Below are 23,460 nucleotides of genomic sequence, written 5' to 3' on the forward strand. Positions count from 1 at the left end.
AGCATAAATAGCAAAAACATCAGGAAATTCTGAAGTCCAGCTCCCAGCTAACTTGGCCATGTTGTGGGCCTTGGACATCTCATGCTGTAATGCTTTATGACATGAACAACAACAGATTAACATCCCCTGTTACTGGAAAGCTCAAAATAGAAAATCTGAAGTGCATGGAGGTTGATTGGGTGGAAAGCCAAATCCTGCGAACGTGGCTTGGCACAGTGGGGATTTCATTGACCTTGGTGGGGCTGGGCTTGCTCTCTGTTCACACAAGGCATCGGCGAGTGCAGAGCTGGGGCACAGCCCGTGCAGGACTGACACCGCTGCTGTCGGAGGCTTTTCTTGGATTGCTGTGTGGTGAAGCCTTGGGCGGCATCAGCAAAATGGTCTTTCCCTCACCCTGTGTCTGGGATTTAACAAATAGGGGAGTCATTCTTGAAGCTGAAGGATTGTTGTAAAGCCATTTAAAATGAAACTACTCATTGTGTAAGAATCATTCGGCAAAAAATCACTTGAAAATCTCCCCTGTGGACTTGCTGAGGACGGATGTCGTTTGTCGTTTCTGCTCCTGGTGGCTGTTTGGAAAGGAGGTAGGACTAAATGCACCTACCTTGAATGATTGGGCAAGGACAACAGAAGAGGGAGAGCTGCTTCTTTTCAGGTGTGAGGCATTTCTGATGCATCAGTGGCTTGAGGTGATAGTTATTTTTTAAAGGAATGCTGTTTATTCCCTTGCATAAGCTCTGTATTGCCAAGTGTGTTTTTAGGATGTCTTTGTAGCTGTATATTATCACTGAAAGGTGTAGTGACAAATAACAAATAAATGGATAAGGAACCGATGGAAAAGAGAAAGAGAGCAGGAGTAAAAATTAAACCAAATTTGATGCTCTGATTTAACGACTGGGATTTTGCAGATCTGTTGCCAAAGAATGAGATGGAGTTATGTGAAACCACTATCCTGAGACGCTGAAGTTGTTGTGCATAGACAGAGACCCATGCCAGTTGGATAGATGCAAACCAGACCATAATACCACTCCAAATCCCACCAAAACACTGAGGGAGTCCTGCCTCCTGTCCCTGGAGAATGTCCCACAGGGCAGGGTGCTGGTCAGGAGGTAGAAGGTGCAAGCAGCTGTTCACTTCAGCGATCTGTTGTGTGCAGCTCTGGATCCAGTCTGTGGGTTTTGCTGCCTACTGTGTGGACACGTGGATGATCAGATTGAAAGGCCAAAAATAGATGGTGGTCCCTTTGTGTACGATATCTTTTTAAGCAGTAACAATGTATCAACAGTAAAAAAAAAAAGGAAAAAAATCCTTTTGCTTTGGTGAAGAGGAGTGAAAGCCCTTAAGTTTAAGGGACTTAAAGGCATTTCTGCATTTGTTTTTGTGATTGTTATGGAAATATATTTGGGGGTGGATGTACTTGGTTTTAGGTGACCTTCTTGACTGAGTGTTGGTGATCGGTTGCTGAGGGAGACATATGTTACTAATTTTTTTGAGATTTAGGGAAGAGAGTCTCTCTTATGGTGTATATATAAATGGACCTTTTTATCTCAGAGAAGTTTGCTGCTTGAGGGAGTGTGCTCTGTAGGGCAGGGATCCTGTGAGAGTGGATTTCAGCAGTGATCAAATAGGTTTTATCTCATGAAATCGACACTGCATAAAATTTTGGTTTTGGGTATTGATGCTCTCTGCTGCAGGCCAGATGCAGCCCAGGCTGGCACAGCTAATTCCCCTTGGCCACACTCCAGCAGAGCATCCTGTTTCCACAGAGTGGTTAAGCATGAGCTTATCTTTAAACAGGCGGCTAAATCTGAGTGGTTTCACTGCTGCTCTGGACCACAGCTTCTTGGCCAGGGGACAGGTCAGCTGCAAGGGGAACCTGTAGTGTGTTCCTCTTCCAGGATTTCTTTGCCTAGGTCAGAGCTGGGCCTGTTGCTGGAGAAGTGATGGACTGATACACACTAGGGCTGACTGTATTTCGGGGGTCAGTGTCACCTGCTGATTCCTGCATCAGGCTGCTGCTGGGCTTGGATGAAGTGTTGGACTGTGGGTGGTGCCAGCCAGGTCCTTGGCTGGGGGAGGAGGAGATGTCATCCCCCTGTGCTGCCACGTGCCCTTCTTGCAAAGCTTAAATAGCTGCTCTTAGGCGGGACAGTGGGGACAAACATGCGTAGGAGTGTTGGAGATGTGTTTGGGGCTGAGCACAGTGCAGGATGCTCCGTGGGTGCTCCCCAGTCCACCCAGGCACTGCAGCTGCGGGCTGGGGCCTCTGCAGTGTGAGTGCTCCCGAGACAATTAGAAGAGAATTAAAACATGTTTTCGAAAACAGATTGCCTTTTCTGTTGGGAGTTTCTAAGAAAGCAAAGCAACATGCCCTTCCCCCCACTTCAGATCCCACCTGTTTTGTTTTTTTTCCTAGAAAAATGTGAAATTCATTAACATGTGGTGAAAGCAATGTAACGACGTCATCTTGATTTAAAATCTGTTTTAAATCTTAAAATGACGGAGCCAGAATTTTAACTGCAAATAGTCTTGCTTTGTGGGCATGAGGCAGACTGTCAGCATGATTGGAACATCTCTGGGCTTGGTAGTTTAACATCCCTTGCAACAATGGCATTTAAAAAGAAAGCAAGAAGACACGTAGGAAGGAAAAAAAAGACATTAATATTATTTCTGTCAAAAGCCAAGTCCTGCTTGCCATGGTGCCTGGAGAGAGCGGAGCGAGCAGAACCTAGCTCCATGCTGAAAGAACTCTGTCAGCATCCCACTGTGCCATCCTACCGTGCCTTCTGGGCAGGTGCCATGGCTGCTTCTCCTCTCACATCCTCAGTGTTGGGTCACAGCTTCTGGCTGTGCTATTTTCTGACAGTGGGAAATATTGTAACCCTTGTAACTTCTGTCAACTCCATGAATGTCTGTTTAGACCTGGCATCACCCTGAGCCTCCCTTTGCCCAGCCTGTGCCCGCGCCTTCAGCTCCCTACAGGCTTCTGACAGCAAAAAAGAGAGTTAAATCACTTTCCCTCCAAAAATTCAAATAGCAGAATCCAAGCATTTAATAACGGCACCAAAGGCAATCGTGCAGCATCGCTGTGAACCTCATTGCTGTGGCCACTGTGCTGAACATGGTGTTTTGGTTCAGGTTGCTTAGTGAAGGTCTGGTGCTGAGCAGCACTGCCGGCCTAGAGTTTTCCTCCCACTACAGGCCTGGTTGTCCCCTTGATAACTGAAAAGTTCTTTTGAGGTTTTGACTTTTAGGGAGTGTATGACTTCGAAGTATTTGCTGGTATGAGATGATATATGCAGGAGGCTGAAGTGGGGCTGTTTCTTGTGTTGTGGCCACTTGCTCTTATGTGTTTTAGTCTGGAATGGATCTGAAGAAGGATTTATTGGCCTTTTTCATTTGCATTGCCTGCTCCCTCCCCACGCTGATACATTAGAACACTTGCTTGCAGGCCAACAGGAGGACAAGAGTCCCATGTTTCTAAATGATTTATTGTCCCGTGAAGGGAGTCTGCTACCAAAATGTTGTCCATCTGTGAGTTTGGAGTGGGCAGCGTGGATGTTATGGTGCAGATGCTCCACAGATCACAGATGGACAGATCATGGAGCGATTTTTTGGCTTTCATACTGTTTGGGTGTGAAGTGCTTTAGGGTGCATTCTGCCCAGGCTCCCCTTTGGGAGGGCATCTTGAGAACGTCTGTGCTGTCAGGTACTTGGACCTTGGGCAAGTCAGGACGACTCATGGAAGCAAAAGCGGGAATCCTGTTTTGGTGTTTTTTGAGAATAGTTAAGATAGGAAACTAAACAAAAAGTTTCTGGTAATATTTTAAGGCTGTAGTGAACTAAGGTTAATTTACTGCATTGGCCAGAAGAGACAGATGAGGTGGCTGGGGCACTCACACCCCTGCTGATCATGGTGTGCAGTGGAACATGACTCTCACCACTCCTTGGGATCTCTCCCCAAGCCGTGGTCCAGTTGAGGTGGACAGAAATGCATCCACAGACGGTCACCAGTGAGCTGGCTTCACTGAAGGGCAGAGCTGGTGAAACAGTTAAGCTGAAGAGTGCCTGTGACACTTTTATTGCAGTAGATTTTGTGCCTGTGCGAAGCTCAAGCCCAGTCTGCTAAGGGCAGCACAGATAGTTTTTCCCTTGACTTCTCCCTGGAGTTAATCTGGGGAATCAGTGCAGATGCTGAGAGTGATGCACCAAATCCCTGAGATGGGGTTGTCCATCCCCATTCTCCCATCTGTGTCCATGTAACCTGGTAGAGGTTTTGCATATGCAATGGAGAGCCTAATTTATGGCCAGCATGGCTGACCAGGATTAAATCAATGCAGGGCCAGACAGAAGTTTTTATTAAAAAAAACACCGTTTGATTGCAAAACCCCAGGTTTGGTTTACTGTTGAGAGCCAGCTCTGGGTAGAGTTACACGCTGAGTGCCTGATACCGCGGCCACAGCTGTCAAGTGAAGGGCAGCCAAATCCGAGTCCTCGGCACCACGTGCCCCTTGGCAGGTTGGTGTGCAGTCCTGTCCAAGAGGCTTGTTGTGTTCATGGTCTGTTCTGTTCTCCCTCCCAACTCCCCATCCCTCTCAGATGTTTGCTGCCGAGGAGAATGTGGATTTTCGGATACACGTGGAGAACCAGACGCGAGCGAGGGACGATGTAAGCAGGAAGCAGCTTCGGCTCTATCAGCTCTACAGCAGGACAAGCGGGAAGCACATCCAAGTGCTCGGCAGGAGGATCAGTGCCAAAGGAGAAGACGGAGATAAATATGGTAAGAATATTTACTGGCATCCCCCAAATTGCAGGTCAAAGGCTTTAATCCAGCATGTTGTGCAAAGAACCTCTTGAGAGAAAAATAATAAGAGCAATAAAAACCAGAATGAAAGGAAAAAAAACCCTTTCCAGGTTAAGAACATGAGATTTGTTCTGTTGGAGCTGCCTCTCAGCTGCAAGCAGTTCCCACAGTACTGCCATGCTCCAATTCATTAGTGTATGATGGTGCTTGAAGAGAAAAATCTTTTTCTGCTCAAGGGATGGGTTAGGGTGTGTCTTCTGCAATTCATAAATGATACCCAAATTGGTGGTTGCGGAAATCCTTTCCCCGTGAACTTTGGGCTCGAGTTTGGGCAAACCCAGTGCTTCAGTGAAGCACTCTCGTGTTTTCAGGTGGAGGGATATTTGGTTTGAGCTGAAATGAAGCAGTCCTTGGGAGCTTTGAGAGAGCTCAAGCTGAATCTCTGGGCACGTGGATCTTACAGGAAAACAAATACTTGCCTTGCGCTTACAGCACCTTCAACTCTTCTCATTGTGATTTGCACACGAGCAATGTGCTGGAAATGCTGCTTGAGGCCAAGTCACAAAAAAGTCTGTACTTCTGGTGTGTTTTGAGATGGTTGTGGTTGAGATGCTTTTGCTCAGGTTGGTTGTTGAGAGGATTTTAGGGCTGTTCAGAACACTCGTCCTGTTTCTCTTTGGGACGTACAGCCCCACATGTTCATGTGTTGCTGCAGAGGGAGGTGTGCACTTGGTGTGTTCAGCTGGAGAGGAGGAGACTGAGGGGAGACCTCCCTGCAGTTCCAACTGCCTCGGGAGGGGCAGAGGAGGGGCAGGGACTGAGCTCTGCTCTGGGGGGACCAGGGACAGCAGCCAGGGAATGGCTGGAGCTGTGTCAGGGCAGGCTCAGGTTGGATCTCAGGCAAAGGTTCTTCCCCCAGAGGCTGGTTGGGCACTGCCCAGGCTCCCCAGGGCAGTGGGCACAGCCCCAAGGCTGCCAGAGCTCCAGGAGGGTTTGGATGATCCTCTGGGACACAGGGTGTGACTCTTGGGGATGGGCCTGTGCAGGGCCAGGGGTTGGACTGGATGATCCTTGTGGGTCCCTTCCAACCCAGCATATTCTGGGATTCTGTGACCATTCATGTGAGATTGCTTTCATATGCAGCACTGGTGAGGTGGAGGTGCAGAATCTGGGAACGGTTTTATCCTGTGTCACAGGAACGGTTTTATCAGGAATCTTCAGGCCTGATGAGACACAGGCTGTGCCGAGCACAGAGAGCAGCTCTGGCCACTGCTGAGGCGGAGGAGCAGCGTGAGCTGTGCCACAGGGCGTGACAGCCAGAGAGCACCTGGCTGGTGTGAAGTGAACCCCCACGGCCCTTGTGTGGAGTCACCCCAGCTCTCAGGGAAAGCCCTGCCCTGAGGTCTCATCAACCTTGTCCTTTGTCATTCCCAAATTTCCAGATAAAACAGGAGGGGAAAGTGCCACTTGGCTGCTAATTATTGTGTCATTTTATTGCATTCATTCTCATAAGGTTTGATATGTAAACGAGTCGCTGGGTGCTGCTGCCGCCGCCCGGGGAGGCTCCTGCCCGCGGTGGCTGTCAGGTGCCGTGATGGAGTTTTCCTCTCCTTGAAAGAAGGCGGCATTTACAGTGGGTGCAGCAGGGAAGTGTGCCCGGGAGCAGCTGACAAGTGCTAATTTATGTGTCAAAGCCCATCTTGTCCCCTTCATACATATGCAATCGTGTCTGAACAACAAATCGGCGCGCAGGAGCGTGCTCGTGACCGATGGCGATGCTGCACCATGGCAGAGCCTGAGATTTCCCGTCTGGGGAGCTCCTGCTGCCTGCATCCCTGCTCGCCACCAAAGCTCCCCGCTCCTGGTTGCTGGCGTCCTTCGGACAGCCCGGAGTGCTCCGGCCTTGGGGGCTGTTTGCCGACACCAGCCCCGGCTCCCTCCCCGCGCCTCCTCAGCAAACTCCCTGAGGCGTCAGGCTGCGAAGCCTTCTCGTCCCGAGCCCTGCTGAAAGGTTATGGAAATCTGCTCATCGACCTGCTTGGCACGGGAACACTCAGAGCATGATAATCGGGGAGACAGTGAGGTGGGACACGGCGGTCCAGGATGTGACCACGCAGAGCTCCTGTCTGGGATAATGGAGGGGAGAGATGTCGGAGTTACTGGAGTGAGAACCATCTGTGTTACAGCCAAACCTGGACACAAAGGCAATGACACAGGGTTCATTATGTGCCAGGAACCCCTCCCCCCGAGGCATTATTATGGAGTAACCTTTGATCAAGACCAGAGAGAGGCTTAAACGGGGTCTGGGGATCTCAACAGTCGCAAACTTTTGATCCACATCTCCGTCTTGCCAGTCGGGTCTGGAGGAGGACACCTCTCCTCCCATGCAGCAGATGGCTGTGTGTTCTCCTGTCCTTTTCCTCTCCTCCCCTCTCCGGCTGCCTCCGTGCTGGCACGGTGTGCCAGAGCCGGGCCTCACTCCGGGGGGACCCACTGGCTCCTGGGTTGCATCGTCCTTGCAGACAGTGCAGCTCCCGCGGCTTCTGCACTGCCTGGCCCCTGTCCCTCCTGGCGGGGAGGGGATGGTGGGGGTGGTGTGGGTTGATGGCCTAAGGATTACGGCTTGGGGAAGGCTTTGGGAGGACAAACAAGAGCCAATGTCTGAGAAAAGGCAAGAGATGTGGGAAAAGGTGCCCGTGAGCTGGCTCCGGCCCTGAATTCGCTCAACAACTCAGTCCCATTAAGGGAAGATAACATCAGGCAAGGACCACACAGGCTCAGGGTTCTGGTGGGGAACTCTGTCAGGTCCGTAATGCTCATCACCAGCCATTAGCACTAGCCAGTTTTAAGGATAGGGGAGCTAATAACGTTTTAGCACCTCTTTCCCCCCTCTTCCCATACATTCACAACTGGTTAAAGAACAGTGTCCAAGTGAAGAGATGCTTTTTTTCTTTGTCTTTTTTTTTTTTCACATACCTAACTTCCAAATGGCTGGCATGGGAGGGTTGTCCTGCCTTTGAAGGGAAGTTGCTTTTATTGCAAGGTTTTATTGGCTTCTGTAAAACTTCTCACCTCTTGGTTGCAGAGAATGCCCAGAAAAGAAGGGAGGGGGCAGATCTCAGGCAGGGAATTTCTCCTTTCCGAGCAGCCACCACAAGTACGGCAGAATGAGCAGCCAGCCCTGGCTCAGGGAGGAACGATGCTGCACGGCTGGAGGAATCCCCCTTGAATGTTTTATCCAGGGGTGCAAATGCCGTGTGCAAGGAAAAATACATACTCTGTAATGTATGGGTTTGCTGGCATAATAATTCCGGTGTGTAATTTTTGGTTCATGCATTCTTTCGGATCAAGATCTGGCCCTGTGTGTCAGATTATTAAATGGGAAATTAAGTCAGTTAATAGAATTAATTGAGTCGATGTAATCCTTTTAATCAGATGGATTTGATCCCTTCTCAGATGAATTAGAATCCATCAACAGATAAGTCAATTATTGGACTAAATTAAATCTAATAATAATGCCTGCTGCTCACAGCAACACTAATTAATCTAAATACACTTACCTATCTCCCAAGGTTGTTTTTTTTAAAGGCTTAATTGATGTTCCTAAAGTGCTCTGAGATCTTTAGATAATAGACGATCTATGTGAGCAAAATATTATCTCTTAACAGACTATAAACTAATTAAAAGACTGATCTATTTACAGATTGCATTTTTACTTTAATCTCTTCAACCTATTCAGAAGGAGTTTCCACTGGCCCAGAAAAACAATATTCCTGTTATAAGCTTATTATTACTTTACAGGTTCCTAAGTGGTCCTTTCATTCAGAAAATGAAAGGGGGAAGGGGGAAAAACAACCATTAAAGTGCTGACAAAAAAAAGAAAAGGACCTGGAACCTTTATATTCTACCTCTGATAAATGGTACAGATAGGGAAGAGAGGGATCAGTGACCTGAAACCTTAGATCCTTTCATTTATTTTCATTTCACAAAAGGCAGAAGACATTCTATCCTGTTTGTTCACGATCTGTGTATCCGGCGCAGTTGGGGAGACAGAGCTCTCTTGGTTGGGTGAAGGCATTTTTTGCCTTATTTGTATTTCACAGCCATGGGATTTTTGGTTTAATTTGTCCCCAGCTACTGCTGTCCTGCGGGGCAACGAGCAGTGATAGCCATCAGTGGAGAGGGGAGAGGTGTGAGAGCCCTTTGCTGCCCTCTCGGTGGAGGTAACCTTAATTTGCTTGGATGTGCTGAAGGTTGGGATGTGCTGAAGGTTGGGATGTGCTGGTAGGTTCATTACTAGTCAGAGTGTTCCAGGTGGTATTTTGTCCATGGACCTATTCCATCACAATTTAAAAAACACTCTTGGGTCTCTCAGAAGGTTATAAACCCTCTATTTTATAAACCTTGTCATTGATATGCCTTGTAATCTACAGCATAGAGGCTGTGTTTGAGGACACCCTGTGCAGGGGGTGGTGCACAGGTAGGACATCTCTCCTCAGCACCCCAGTGCTGGACCCTGAGCCAGTGACATCCCCTCGAACACTCTTCCTGGGTTCAGTGGGTTTTAGCCCAGGACTCCAGAGATGCTCCTGAGACAGGAGGTTTAGAGGGGTTAACAGACCATGGTTTGCCAGCAGTCGACACATCTGGGGTCAGGTAGACCAAGGGGGGAAGGAACCCCAAGAGGTTGTGTGCGTGCAAGATGCCAGGTGTTACCTCCACACGTCATGGGCGTGCTGGGGACAGAACACCCCGCACAGATGTGCTTTTTTGGGTGGTACAGAGAAAGCAAGGAGCTGGGGAAAATGGGTGACTCCTTCCTGGGGCCGCTCCAGCCTGGGTGGTGTGCTTCGGAGCTTGCAGCCCCCACCTTCTGTTCAAGCTGGAGCTTCCATGAGATGCCAGTGGACCTGCCCATGGAGAGCACATTACAGCTGTCTAGACATCAGCCACACTCCATCCCGCCAGAGATTTCATTTGTGGTAGAAGTGGGCTCTGTTCCATGAGGAGGTGTAATATGTGTGGAAAATATTATTACAGCAGAATAGCCTCCTTTAATTGACTCTCAGTTTTGCAGGATTCCTTCCTAGGTTTGGGTAATCCTGTGCTTTCCAGAATTAATGGCTGACATAGCACTTCTTCAGGCTTGGCAGCCTGACAGCTAATTTAGAACTCCCTAAACTCATTTCACTAATGACTCCCATTTGTTCTATCTCAAAGCCTGGAAACAAATGCAAAATACCAGTGCCATTGTCCCATCTTTAGCAAGTCATTCTTTCCCCTCGGTGTTTCTGGCACCTGAACAGCAAGCTGCCTTGGGAAACCTGATTAACCCTTTCGCTTCCTGGAATAGTTTAAATCAATTTCGATCCCTCTCCTGGGAAGATCAGGAGGGAAAACTAAACTCATTGTGGCTGGAAGGCGCAGAATTTACCTGAAAGAAAGGGGGGAGATATAGTCCAAGCAGCATTTGGGGTTTATGAAACATAGCCGTATTTCCACATTTTTTCCACGTGCTGCTTTTCTTCCCAGGAACAGGTGCGTGCAAGGGGCTGTCTGCCGGTGCAGCTCAGCCCCAAATCCCTCATGAGCTGGGATTCACTTTGTAATTTATTCTGCTGAACCATCAGGATGGCTGTTTCCCATTTAACCAATGTATCGCTGCCTCCAGTCTCTTCCCATTACAGTTTTGACATGACGACAAGATAAATAAATTTTTTAAAAGACCTTTTATCTTCTAAACCATTTATTTTCACTTACTTAGCCCGGGGGCAGAGCTGACCTCAGCGTAAGGGATGATCATTCACCATGGCAGCTGTACAGTCATATGTGTCCTGGGGACTGGCCTGAGCTGGAGGAGCCTTCGCCGTCCAGCTGCTGTGTTGTGGCTCTGGGCTTTTCCTTCTTGCCCAACAATCCCCAATAGCTTTATTTTTTTTTCCTTGAAATATCTCTCCTTTTCATCTGCAGTGGAGCAGTGCCGAAGTTGTCCCTTGAAAGCAGGCGAGGAGATGAGCTGAAGCTCATGAGTTTGTAGACCCACACACGGGGCAGGAGCTGGGTCTGGGGATAGAGCTTGGGCTGTGGGTGGGGCAGGAGGTGGGGATGGGCTCCCAGCTTGCTCCGGGCAGTGAGGGGCCTCGGCTGCCCTCACCTTCCTGGTGGCTCTGAAAGGTTCCATTTAAAATACGCTGTAAGCATTTTATACAAACCATCTGTACATTGAAGACATTTTTAGTTTTTATTCTGCCGTATTCTGTGCCAGGGTAGGGAAAAGGCTTGCTTAGGGGGGATGAGAAGTTACGGAAGAAAAATCCAAGCCTTTTGCTTTTTGATTCATGACAAACCTGTTTTGTACAATGAATTTTTTGTCAATTTCCTTTACTTTTGATTTTGGAAGCTGCTGTCCCAAGCTTCTGCTGCAGCCAGCTTCACACCTGAAGTCCATCTCTCTCTGCAGCAGTTCTTGTTTTGTACCTGCAGTAACAGCAGAACCTGTTGTTTATTTTCCCTCTGACACTACAGTGATTTTGGATTTCCCGTCTTCTGGATCTTGAGATAATTTAAAGAGCCTTGACTTTCACGGAAAAAAAAAAATCCCCTTTTAGCTCTGTGTCCAAACTTCAAGTCTCCATAACCACTGATCAGGGTTCAGAAAGCATAGGCCTGTCTGTCAGCAAATATTAGGACCCAGAAATAATGAGGAGGAGTAATTTAGAGGTCTGCTGATAATCTGTCATTTTTAATTTCTTTGTGGAGTGGGAAGTGAGCTACAAAGTGAAAAATCTTTATTTTCATGCAAGTCATAAAAAGGTTTTTGTTAACAGTTTGTGTGTATCTAATTCTGTGCTGTGATTTAAGTGTTCCCATTAGAAATGCAGAATAGGAAATAGGATCCCATCTGTGAGCAGTTTAAGAGGAAGTGAGACAATGGAGTCGATTGCTGCTTCAGTTTAGATAATCAATACAAATATTATTAGTATAGCAATTTATCTTCTTAGACACTTTATGAAAATGTGAATGCCAGACCCTGAAGACAGGTCAATATGATGCTATCTGTTCCTGCCTTGCTGTGTTTATGGTGTTTTCCCATGAAGCTCAAGCAGCTGCTTTGCTATATGTTCTTCCCTGGCTGTGATGAAATCACACACACACAATCTTAGGGCTTCCCTTTCTCCTCTGTGACTCTGGAAACGCACAGTGTGTGCTAGTTTAATGATTACTTTTATCTGAAATCTTTACTGGTGGCTGGGGGGGGGATACTGAGAGCTGATCTTTAAGGTCCCTCCCAATCCAAACCGTTCTGTGATTCTGTGATGAAGTTCTGGAAGAAGTTTGCATAATTTCGAATGTATTTCTAGGTCGTGAGTGATTCTGCACCAACGCTGAGAGAGCTCCTTTGGGTTTATTGCAGTTTTTCTGTGTTAGTGTCTGTTATCAAGCCTTGTTTTGTGCTGAGATTTTCCCACATCTAAGCATTTGGCCAGTCATGAATTCAAGTCAGTACTTGGGGTGCAATTAAAATTAAACCCTACAAATAGGCTAGCCTGCATTTCTAAATGGATTTTTAATTGCTTTTACATTGGAGAGGAAGGAAGGAAAACGTCAACAAATTCTCTTGTACATTTTGCCTTTGGTGTACATCACTGTGCATGATGTCAAGTGGCCAATGAGTTTTTTTCCTTCCTAAGAAATGTTTGGAGGAAATCAGAAGTGTCAATAACCCTATTAAGAACATGCCTTACTAAAGACAGGATGGGATATGCAAATCTTGATGTGTAAAGAGCACACTTCTACTTGAAGATACCATGGAACCTCTCTAGGTTGCTGTTTGAGATTCCTAAAGTCAGTAGCTTGCTTTGCTGGAGACTTAGTGGTGGTGGCATTGGCCACATCACTCACCTGGAGCATCTCCTGCTCCACTTTGCCAAGCTTGGGTGGTGGGACACTGAGGCTGGACCCTCCAGACAGTGGAGACAGAAGGGCTTTTGTTACTCATGCATAACCAAGTTGCACGAATTTCATCCTTTCAGTGTCCTTGTGTGTCCCTTCCTCATCCCAGAGCAATGGCTGCACGGTTCCCTGACCTTGTGATGTGCCGGTGGGAAAAGAGCTTTGCAAATGGAGAGATACTAAAGAGATGGTGCTGATGGGGACCACATCGGTGGCCTCGTTAGGAGTAATTATGTGGTGGATTTAGATGCTGTGAGACCATTCCTGTTTTCATATTGGGGTTTCCTCAAGAAAGGTGTTACATTTACAGAAAAATAAGGGACTTCAGTCACTCGGATTTCACCTCAGCTCTTTTAAAAACCAGATAGTCAGGAATTTCCGCAGCTGCAAGGTGGAGCACAGCAAACATTAACAACGCCAGTAGCATTGCCTGGCTGTCTGGAAGAGCAGGGAAGCGCCCAGGCCCCTACAAAACTGCACCGAGCCTCAGGCTCGGCGGAAAGGTGAAAAATAATGAAGCTGTGAAGAGGAGAAATTGCTGATGCATGACGCTTGGAAATCTGTAAGAGTCTAAAAAGGGAGCTGAAAATACCCCCCAAAAATGACTATCTGTGGCTTGAACGAAATAGTGTCCGATCAGCATTCAGAAACCGCTGAATTCAGGCCGTTCCAATACTGGCATTTTCCAGAGTGCCTGCCAGTCAGATGCAGAGGAGAACACGTGTAGAGCGTCTGCGGTCTCAGCGCTCGCAAGAAGGGGAAGGCGAGTTGGAAGTAAAGGGAGTGAGAAGGCCCAGTAAAAAGATCCCCTATTTTTTCTTACAGTGAGGAAGAGCCAGCATTTTGGGGTTGGAGGGAGATGGTGGCGTGGCTTTGTGAGCATCTCTGTTAATGAGCTGTGTGTGCCAGCAATAAATAGCGCACACTTTGGTCCCTGAGGAATTGTCGGTATTTTCTGAATGCCCATAACAGACAATTCATGCTTTTCTGGTGATGTAGGAGCTGAGACCTTCTCAATGTCTCCTGAGCCTCGTGTCCCTGACTTCTGCTGTAGTTGCTTTACTGATGCTGCCTGGAGTGGCTGTGCTTGAAGAATGACTGGGTAGTGCTCAGATTTCTTTTACCCTCTTCTCTCCTGGCTGCCTCAGAGGTCTTCTCCTCCTCTGCCTTCGCAGCTGCCAAAAAGGGTGCCTTTCTTCCCAAAGCAATAAGAAGAATATCCTGCCATCTGCTGTGACCCTGCCGCCTTCTAGCTGTGATGCGTTCTGGGTCTTCTCCAACAACTGGATGGCAGCTGTGCTGGCTGGAAGGATCTGGCCCCAGGTTGCCCTGTGGAGAGGAGCCCTTGTTCTCTGATGTTGCTCAGCTGTTTCTGGATCTCACCCAAAAGCTGGGCTGGTGGGACAGAGAAGAGATGGGTGTTGTGCCTGAGTGGCACGATGGTGACGCGAGCCTGTGACGCTTGAGCATATGGCAGGAGACATGTTTGGGATCCTGGCTCCGAGTTGGCACGGCTGGCATGGTTTGGTTTGTACCCGATGTTCTCAAGTGCTTTTGGAAGGACAAGCAGGAGAGGAAATGGGTGGTTGAATGTGAGAGGGGAGATGTAGCATCAAGGGACAGCCTCTGGAGGTGGTTAAGACCTCAGTCTAGAGAAGCAGCAGGGAAGTAATAGGAATAGGACGGCATATAAACACCAGATAAATCTAGAAAATAATGTCTAAATGTCCTGAGTGCTTGGCTGTGGGCAGTTGCAAGGCTCATACCGTGTCCACACCTGCCATGGGTGGGGTATGGGCGTGAGGGGTGTCCCCACTGCAGAACTGTTACTGCTCTGGCAGGATTTTGCAGGGGTGAGTGCTGAGGCAGACTGGGGAACACTTTGGGCTTCTGCTTTCAAATCACATATTGTGTTGAGTTATAGGGCGAACACTGCAGCTGCCTACAGCTGGTCTTGTCCTGTTGGGATCAGTGATGTTGCCCCAGGTTCCAGCAGTGAAGGAGCTTGCCTAAAGGTAACTTCAGTGTAAATCCCAAATAAGGTTTCTGCTGGTTGCATGGAAGGATCACAAGGCTGGATCTCTGTTACAGCCAAGGCCTGATTATCCTCTTTCCTACACTCCTGAGACTCTACCGACTTTTGCAGAGCCATTCCTGGAGCTCCTGTGTGAGACTGAAAGGAGATTAAGTGCCCAGCAGTGCCTCCCATTCCTCCTGTGTCTTGCACCTTTGTTCAGACCTTGCATTTCAAACCATTTTAGCCGGTGGGAGGTAAATCAAAGCTGTTAGGTTTGAGCCGGTGACAATGGCCTGGTGCTGTGTGGTGTGCCCAGCCCCTTGTCTTTGTGCAACGTTTGTGATTCTTGCCTTTATTTCATTTGCTTCTGCATCTGCATTTGTAACCGGTTTTTTTTCAAGTGAAGTTTCTGACTGGTGACTCATTAGGAGTAAATAGGCAAAAGGATATTGACTTTACACCTACTAATTTGGGGGTGCTAACAAGCACATGTAAGAGCTCTGTAGTCACTGGGTAAATTGTCCCACCTGGGGGGACTGGAGGAGGGGAGATAAAAAGCATTGCAAAGAAACAGCACTTTTGTTTCTAGCCACTAGCCTTGTCTGTTCCTGCAGCCATGTGGGGTTGGGGTGAACGTTTGATGGTCACCATTGCTGTAACCTGTTCTGAGCTTTGCCAGGATTTTCCAGCACTGGAACTATTAGACCTGTGTGGGCACAAGTAGCTAAGATCCTAATTATAAGATGCTAAATATGTTCACTCAGAAATGAGCTGGCCTTTACATGGGCTGGTGGAACAAACCCTCCTTCCTGTGGCACATGTGAGTGCAGGGCAGCGGGGGAGTCAGGATGTTGGCACTGTACATCTGCTGTGCTTGAAGGGGAGTCAGAGACAGAGAGTGGCTTGAACATAGATTGTGTATGTACTGACAGCAGCAAACATCAGCAGCGTGGGATGTCCATTGGGTGAACAGGTCTCCCAGTGGCTGCAGGGGCAGCAGAGGCTCACGGTCCTGGCTGCAGACAGCTCGTCCTGCTGAGGTCTGTGCTTGGTGCTACTGGTGCTGGGGCCCAAGTCAGCTGCAGATATGTCTGTCCCTGTCCAGCCACAGCTGTGACACAGTAACCACAACCCTGAGGTGGGCTCAAATTGAGATGTTGGCTGTCTCAGAAAGCCCCTATGCTGGTGTCTGTTATCAAGACAGACCATATCCCCCTCCTGTTGCAGGGGAGCTGGAGCACAGCTAAGGAGTGATGGTCTTTAGCCCTGATGGTCCTACTCAAAGCACAGGGTTGAGCTGGGTGACCTCTGGAGAGCCTTCTCAGCCTGAATTGTTTTGTGTTGTGGTGAATGTCTTTCAACACTGATGGTCAGAACAGAACTGGCAGGTAAAGCCATCAGTGATCTGTTGCTCTGAATGCAGTAGTCCTCCTTTGGATGCATTCCGTGGGACCCTTAGGAAGTGACTTTTGTGGTTTGTCCCCTTTGTGATTTTTTGAATTGATATTTTTGAGAATTTTTCTTATTTAAAAAATTGGATGTAGGCAAAGTTTTGCATTCTGCCCCTTTAGTCCTTCTGCCGTTTCCCTCAGCTTGAGGTGACCCACTTACATGGTAAGGATGATACCTTCTGCACAAGGGTGTATAAACTGTAGTTTATCTTAAAAGGTGTGTGCTGGGGAGTGGAGAAGCATGCTGTGTGATAACCAGCTATCATCTCTACTCCTTTCTGCACATGAATCCAGTTTACTGTGTACTTTGAATGGAAGGAAGCAGTCACCAGTCTGGCTGCATTTGATGTCAGGCTCCCTCTCAGCAGCTCTCACTCTGTGGCTGTGCCTTCAGCCTCACTCCTCCTCCTCAGTGCCTGACCTGGCTGCAGCCAATATCTGTCTCTCAGCAGGAGGAATCTGAGGAAATGCAGCAAACTTCAGCTCCTGGGGCTAAATTGTTGTGCTCTCTAACAGCGAACTGTGTTGAACTAATTGACAACCAGCTTTAAATGTACCCCAATCAAGCAAATGCACTGATTTATTTTTTCCTCTCTTACCGAGCGCTAAGCGGCTTCCAGCTTGGTTTCCTCCCCAAGAAGTGGATAACTCATCTATTGTGTAGTAAAACTGATGGGCAGTGTTGACCTCTATACAATCCTTTCAGTATGCTGAGGGAGGAAGGAGTTTCTTATGCTTCTGTGAATGTTTGACCACTTAAAAAAAGCAAAACAAAAAAAAAGCCCAACCCAAAACCACACACAACAACAAAAGATGATCCATTTTCTCTGGATGTCTTTGAAAGAAGCTTAGTTTAGAGACAGAGTGGAGAGAAAGGCTATTGATTTTGTTTGACCTCCAAAGAGACTGTGGTCAGTATATTTTCCCTGTTGGAAGTGGTTCAGGTCTCTGAATTTCCATGTCAGCGTTTGTGTTCTGAAGCGCACTGGAGCTTTTGCTGCTTCTTCAATAAATAGCAAGCTGTAGGGAAAGGTAATGCTGGTGTAGATTTATTTCCCTCTGGATCTGCCCTTCCTTTCTTTTTCTTTCCTATGTAGCTTGCTCATGTTGCTGATGAAGCAATTACAATCCTTTTCACTGAAAGCTGTGCAGGTTTGTGGCTTAAACTGAGACTACAAGCAACAGTTTTGTAATCTCTGTCTTGCTTTCTCCAGGGCTAAGCCAGGTCCTTTACCAACCTCTTGCCTGCACCAGCAAGAAGTGAGATGCCTTCTTTTACAGAGTAATAAACCCCTAAAAACTGTCATCCTCTCCTCTATCCTGATTATTCTCAACCTACCCATAGGAAAACCTTCCTGATTTTCACGTAGTCTCCTGCAGTGAAACAGAGTATTCTGTTTGGGGACTGTGGTGGTATTAGAAACGCTCTGCTCAGTACAGGTCTGCGTAGTTTTGTAGATGTTCTTGTAAAATGGCTCATGAAAACTGATGTGCCTTTTCTCTGGCAGTTGCCTACCAAAGGATGGCTTCCAGGGATGGAAATACCTGTAGGATATGTTGATTGTCAGGTCTAAGAGTTCTTGGAGCTCCTGGGAGCAGCAGTGTCAGTCAGCATCTCTCCATGCCAAGGTGTCAACTGTGTTATCTCCTCCTAATTTAACAACAGTGCTTCACACAGCATGTTTTTGGGTTGTGTGCTTCCGCCTGCTTGGCCACAAGTTCAACACAGGCAGTTTGCTGCTGTCAGCACATCAAAGGGCAGCCTGATAAACCTGCCACAGTGTAATCAAGTCATAGGTAGAGTTGCTGCGTTGGATACCAGCTGCTGAACTCCCCTGTGGGCTTTGCCAGCATGAGCTTCGTTTCTAACCCACATGGACAGATGTTCCTCTTTGTCCTAATCCCCTCTCTAGAGAAAGGGTTGGTCTTCTTGCCACTGCCAGCCTCACCTCTGCTTCTAGCTGTGTTCTGGGTCAAGGTGGAGGCTGCTGGTGCAGGTGCCTGAGAGCCTCATGGGATGTGTGGGCTGCTGACAATTCCACAGCATCAGTTTCTAACTTAAGCACTTCGTTTCCCAGAGAGCAACAGCCCAATGCGTCCCTAAAAAATAGTGAATGGTGGAAGATCCATTTGTGCACCCTGTGCCAAGCCAAGCTGAGACTGCAGCCTGTGTTGCATGTGTAACTCTACTGACCCCCCAGAGCAGGACTTTAAGGGTTCCCCAGAATCTGTTTTTGCTGTCTTCAGCCCAAACCTTCTCCTGAATATTCAATGACATTAACCCTTTGCAAATGGCTCAGCAATCACCTCCTGGCTCGGGAGTCACCTTTGGGAGTGGTGAGAAAGAGAGAGCTGTAACTGTTAAGCTGCTGCACAAATATGAAGGCAAGGTGCTGATGGAGAGGAAGCTTGTGGGAGGGGATGGACGTGCTCCCAGCGATCCCCCAGCCCCAGGCAGGATGAGAGCCCAAAGCTGCCCAGTGCTGCCCAGCAGTGTTCATCCTGCATCTCCCCGCTGGAAGAGCTGCTGGAGGTGTGTTCCATAGGTGCTGCCACTGGCCTGTCTGGCCATGCTGGGTGCTCGTGTCTCTCCTGGGTAGTGCTGCTGCTAATTATCCCTTGGCCACAGTTCCCAAGGTTTGTGTAGCAAGTGGTGTCACCCTATTTGCACTGGGCCAGTAGGTAGGACAGGGCAATGCAGAGGGGCTGCCATATGGTCTGGGACGATGTAGTAATAAATATTACTACAATAATTAATTTAAATATTGTATTTATAATTATTACTTATAATAATAATTACTAATAAATAGTTGTTATTATTGAAGTAATACAACAATATCCATCAACCCACTGCTTGCCTTGGGAGTGAGTAGTCCTGGGCTTGTGGTCTGAGCACAGAATGGGCTATTTAGGTGTTACCCACCTCAAGGTTTTGAAGCTTTGTTAATTAGTAAGCAGAAGGTTTTGCCAGAGCCTTAAGCAGCAGGTGATGGGCACGTTGTTGGAAGTATAGGTAATCCCAGGGAAAGCAGCAATGCTCAATGTTACTCCATTGCAGTGGCTTCCATAAGGTGGTCAGGAAGACATTGTGATGATGGATCAGGAATATGACAGTTTGTTTTTAATGATCAACAGCAAAAACTAAGAGCATATAGAGAAGCAAAGATGCCCTTGTGTTTTAAGCGCCTGTAATCTGTTTTTCAGAGCTGGGTACCAGAATATCCCTTTGATTCTCAAAGGTAATTGCACCTCTTAATTAGCTGGAGAAACACCCCCCACCCCAGCCTGAGATCTTGCTATATAAATTATAATTAACCCCTTGGCACTGGAAGTTGAGATTTCCTGCCCCCGAGCACAAATGCAAAACGCATTAGCAGCACTTAATGTGAGCCACTCGCCCGGCGCAGCCGAGGGGTCAGCCCGACCCCCTCAGCCCGGAGGAACGTGGCAGGGAAGCCGTGGAAACCCGAGGGGAAGCACTAAATACACCATTTGAGGATGTTTGACCCGCTTTTTTTTTTCAGAGCCGCAAATGTCGCGGCAGGAAGGACAACACAGAGCAAACCAAAGCGGAGGCCGGCGGGGCGGTGGGAGCCGGGAGGGGCGGCGGCGGGGCGGGTGTCGGGGCCGACATGGGCCGGTGCCTCGCCGTGAGAACGGCCGAGCGCCGCCGCCCCACACACCTCCAGCCGCATCATTGTCTGCGGCCAGACACACTTGGCTGTGCCTGTTGTGTGCAGAGCCCGGCCGGGGCCGGGCCACCCACTGCTGTCATTCACCAGCATCCTGCTTTTTTGTCTCCTTTTCATCGTGCCTGTTGGGGGATGAGCGGTAACTCCTCACACCGGAGGTGACCTGTGGAGAAGCGCCAGGTTGGGCAGCTGGCGATGGGGAGGGGGTGGCCTGGCTGGGCTGCCCCGAGCCCGCCTGCACCTGCAGCCCTTTCCTTCCCGCTCCCCTCACCCGCACCCTCACCTCGCAGGAGGGCCAGGCCTGGTGGGCACCTGGAAAGCTATCTGCTTTCATAGAATCACAGAAGGTTTGGAAGGGATCTTAAAGACCAGCTCATTCCCCACCAGGAGCTTGCACAGCAGCTCTTCAGCTCACCTTAGCTGGTTCTGTTGCTCCTTCGGGGTCTTGGATGGAGAAGTGGCTCTCTGCTGGCAGAGGTCAGTCAGCAGCTTTTTGCCAGGCTGTAATGCCCTTGGAGCAGGTGTTGTTGGCCAAGGGCTGCCTCTTGCCCCACGAGCCGTGTGCTGTGTCCTTGGGCTCCTCTCTGCCAGTGGCTCTGGGTCATACACTGCTTGCTGAGCTCAGGTGGTGGCAGCAGTGGGGGGTGACTTGGCTGCCTTGGCAGAGGTCTAAGGTGGCTTCTTCCCCTTGTGACAAAAGTGAGGGGCAGCCCTGCTTGGCACACGGATGTGGCCATCACGACTGCCTGCAAATATTTCAGGTCTGCTGTGTAGAAATAGTGGTGGCAAATTCCTTTCTCCTATACACTCCAAAAGTTGTGACGGGAGATAAAAAGAGGAGAGTAAGAAGGTGTCCCAGTGGGGAGGAGGGATGTGCTTGCAGGGTAGCAAATGGGATAGCAAGTGTTGGAAGGAAGGTTTCTGCTTTGGGTTTTGTCCTTTGTCTCTATGTCTGAAAACTTTTAGAATGAATTATGTGCTGATTACAGCACTAATCAAAGTGTCCTCCAAGCTAAACAAGCTCTGTTGATCCATGTTTGGATAGGTATGGGCTGGACACCTGCAGCAGTGGTGTCCCCTGCCAGGGCATCTGCCATCTCAAGGGGACATCCCACCCTTCAGGTGGAGAGAGGAGGGCAGGATGCTCCAGTGCAGTGAGGAGAGAAAGGGCTGAGAAAATTTTGGATGGAAACATGGGACTGAGTCTGAGCTTTACAGGTGACCTGAGTCTCCAGATGAACTGAGATAAATAACAAATAATATAATATCAGACAAATTTTATGCTCTCAATGCTGATTCTTTAAACTTAGAATACCCCAAAAATGAACTATTGGAGATATTGCCTCTTTTCTTTGCTGCTCTTGTTTATAATGCCACAGATGAGGACTGACTTAGTTCTGTACTTGATTTAATTTTTATGTTAAGATTTAACATGGGATCTGCTTTTCTTAATCCAAACACTTATGGTTTGAATGCAGAATTATATTTGAGATTTTTAAAGTGCCTTTATTAAAACATAAAACTAATTTTACAGTTCTGACAGGTCTTATTTAAATACCCAGTGCCAGATGCCTTTTGTCCCAAATGACTCTAGAAAAGAAAAAAAAAGACTTTTAAAATTTCTCATGCAATTAAAATGCAGTAAAAGGCAAGTAAATAGTCTTACATATGCTGAGGACCAGGGGTAACAGTTTAAGAAAAGTCTCATGATAAATGCGTTTCCAAAAATAAATATGTGAAACCAAAGGTGCTAAAGAGAGAGTTAATGTGATACCTGATTTTTGTTGGTTGTTGCATTATTTCTGTGGCTGCTGCTCTAATAGTTGCAGGAATTGTGCTATGTCTGTAGGGAGAGACCTTTTCAAAGAGACTGGTGTAGAGGACCCTTCCCCAAGGTCCTTCACCTGAGGGACTCTTTTGGGTGCAGCTGGTTCCAGGTGTGTGTCCCCAGGTGCTGTAGAGGGTCAGTTCTTGTCCACCTCTTTTAAACCTTACCCAAAAATAGTCATACTCTCATGTACTCTTACCTAAGAGTGATGATTTTCTGTACTTCATTTAGTAATACTTTAATTATTTGGGAAAAGGGAGCTTCAGCAGCACAAGCATTAAGAAGTCAGATATCTTTGAAATTGTGTTTGCAACCATTTTTAAAAGCAAACCCTGCCGAAATCTTAAAACACAGAAGAATTTTCCCCATGTGCCAGAACATTTTCTTCTGTTGGGTTGCACTGCTGCCTCTGCTCCTCTGGGTTCCAGAGCCACAAGAATCCCATTGAAAACACCAGAGCATCCTGCAACTTTATTTTCAGCGTATTTTTTACTTTCTGGAAGAAGGGAAGGTTACAATGAGCCCCTTTGAGAAAATGTGTGAGCACGCTTATGTTCTGATCCATAAAATTAATTATCCTAATTTCAGCTTTTACTGACACAGAATAAGAGCCTTGCTCAGTAGAACTTAACATCTTTGTGTATCAGGCACATTTGATAATCTTAATTCAACTTACACTGGAAATGCTTTAAGCATTTCTCCCGATTAGCCCCGTTTTGGAGCACTCACAAATGCAACAGTGGAACCTGGATAGAGTGTGTGAAACCATCCCAGGGTTGGCACACAGGAGAGATTGATGTGTTTGGGACTCCTTGGTGAGAGGATATGGTGGTGCTAACATCACACCTCCTTCATCACTGAGGATGAGCTTGCCTGAGGGAGATGGGGATGGCTGCAGGGTACGTGTGCTCTGCCCTGCGCTCCTGGCCACAAGTAGAGCAGCTTTGGAGAAACAAGAGTACATGGGGTTCCTGTAGTTGTCATTCTCTCCTTATTGTTATTTTTGTGTACATCAGTGTTTTTATTGGGTTCAGCTGAGACTGGGAACAAGAGAGTCAAAATAACTTCGTCAGGATTTGTTCTTGTGGTAATTCTAACCCTCTGTGGGGATGGGAAAGGTTCATGCTCTTTCCAGACCCGAGAGACTCCAGTGTTTTGGATGCCTTTCAACGAAGTGCTCAGGGCCAGGTTCTGAGGTCGTTGTCTGTTGGGCTTGACTGTGTCAGTAGGAGTTTATTCAAATGAGAATGATCAAAGACATCAGGGTTTGGCCCTTTACTTTTCATTTTAGGTGCTTTTTCAAGCATAACAGAGCTTCTGAACTTTTTTGAGGCTCATCCTTCACTAATTCCAGACTCAGAGCCTGGTGACTTGTCAAGCAGTTTTCCTGCCTGTGTAGAAATACTGTCCACTTGAGCTGTGTTTGGAGGCAGCAAGACACCCTGGTGAGATAGAGGAATTTCTGTGCTAACATTCTGAACATTTCTCTTTCCAGGCTTACTTCTTAGTCATGGCAAGTTTGCAGGTGGCAAAGTTCAGGGCAGAATTTGTTCACTGCAGTTCCCACCCAGGCATTTTAAAGCACACAACCTGTCTGCCTCCACTTTTACTGAATCTTGTCTAAATAAGCTTATTCACCATCACTGAAGCAACTGCCAAAATATTTTTAGTGTCTTTTATGGTGAATTATGTATAAAACATCTGCAAGAGGCCAA

General features: G+C 47.7%; 1 protein-coding gene across 1 annotated transcript in view; it reads left to right on the forward strand.

Annotated features, from left to right (window-relative positions):
* FGF18 (fibroblast growth factor 18) overlaps positions 1-23,460 on the forward strand; it is a 76,846-nt gene that overhangs the window by 25,858 nt on the left and 27,528 nt on the right. The window contains exon 4 of the mRNA XM_027705032.1: positions 4,600-4,780. Within this exon, the coding sequence (XP_027560833.1) occupies positions 4,600-4,780 (181 nt within the window). The remainder of the gene's footprint in view (positions 1-4,599; positions 4,781-23,460) is intronic.

This window comes from Neopelma chrysocephalum, unplaced genomic scaffold, assembly GCF_003984885.1.
Source record: "Neopelma chrysocephalum unplaced genomic scaffold, ASM398488v2 Primary Assembly neopelma1_303, whole genome shotgun sequence".
NCBI lineage: Eukaryota > Metazoa > Chordata > Aves > Passeriformes > Pipridae > Neopelma > Neopelma chrysocephalum.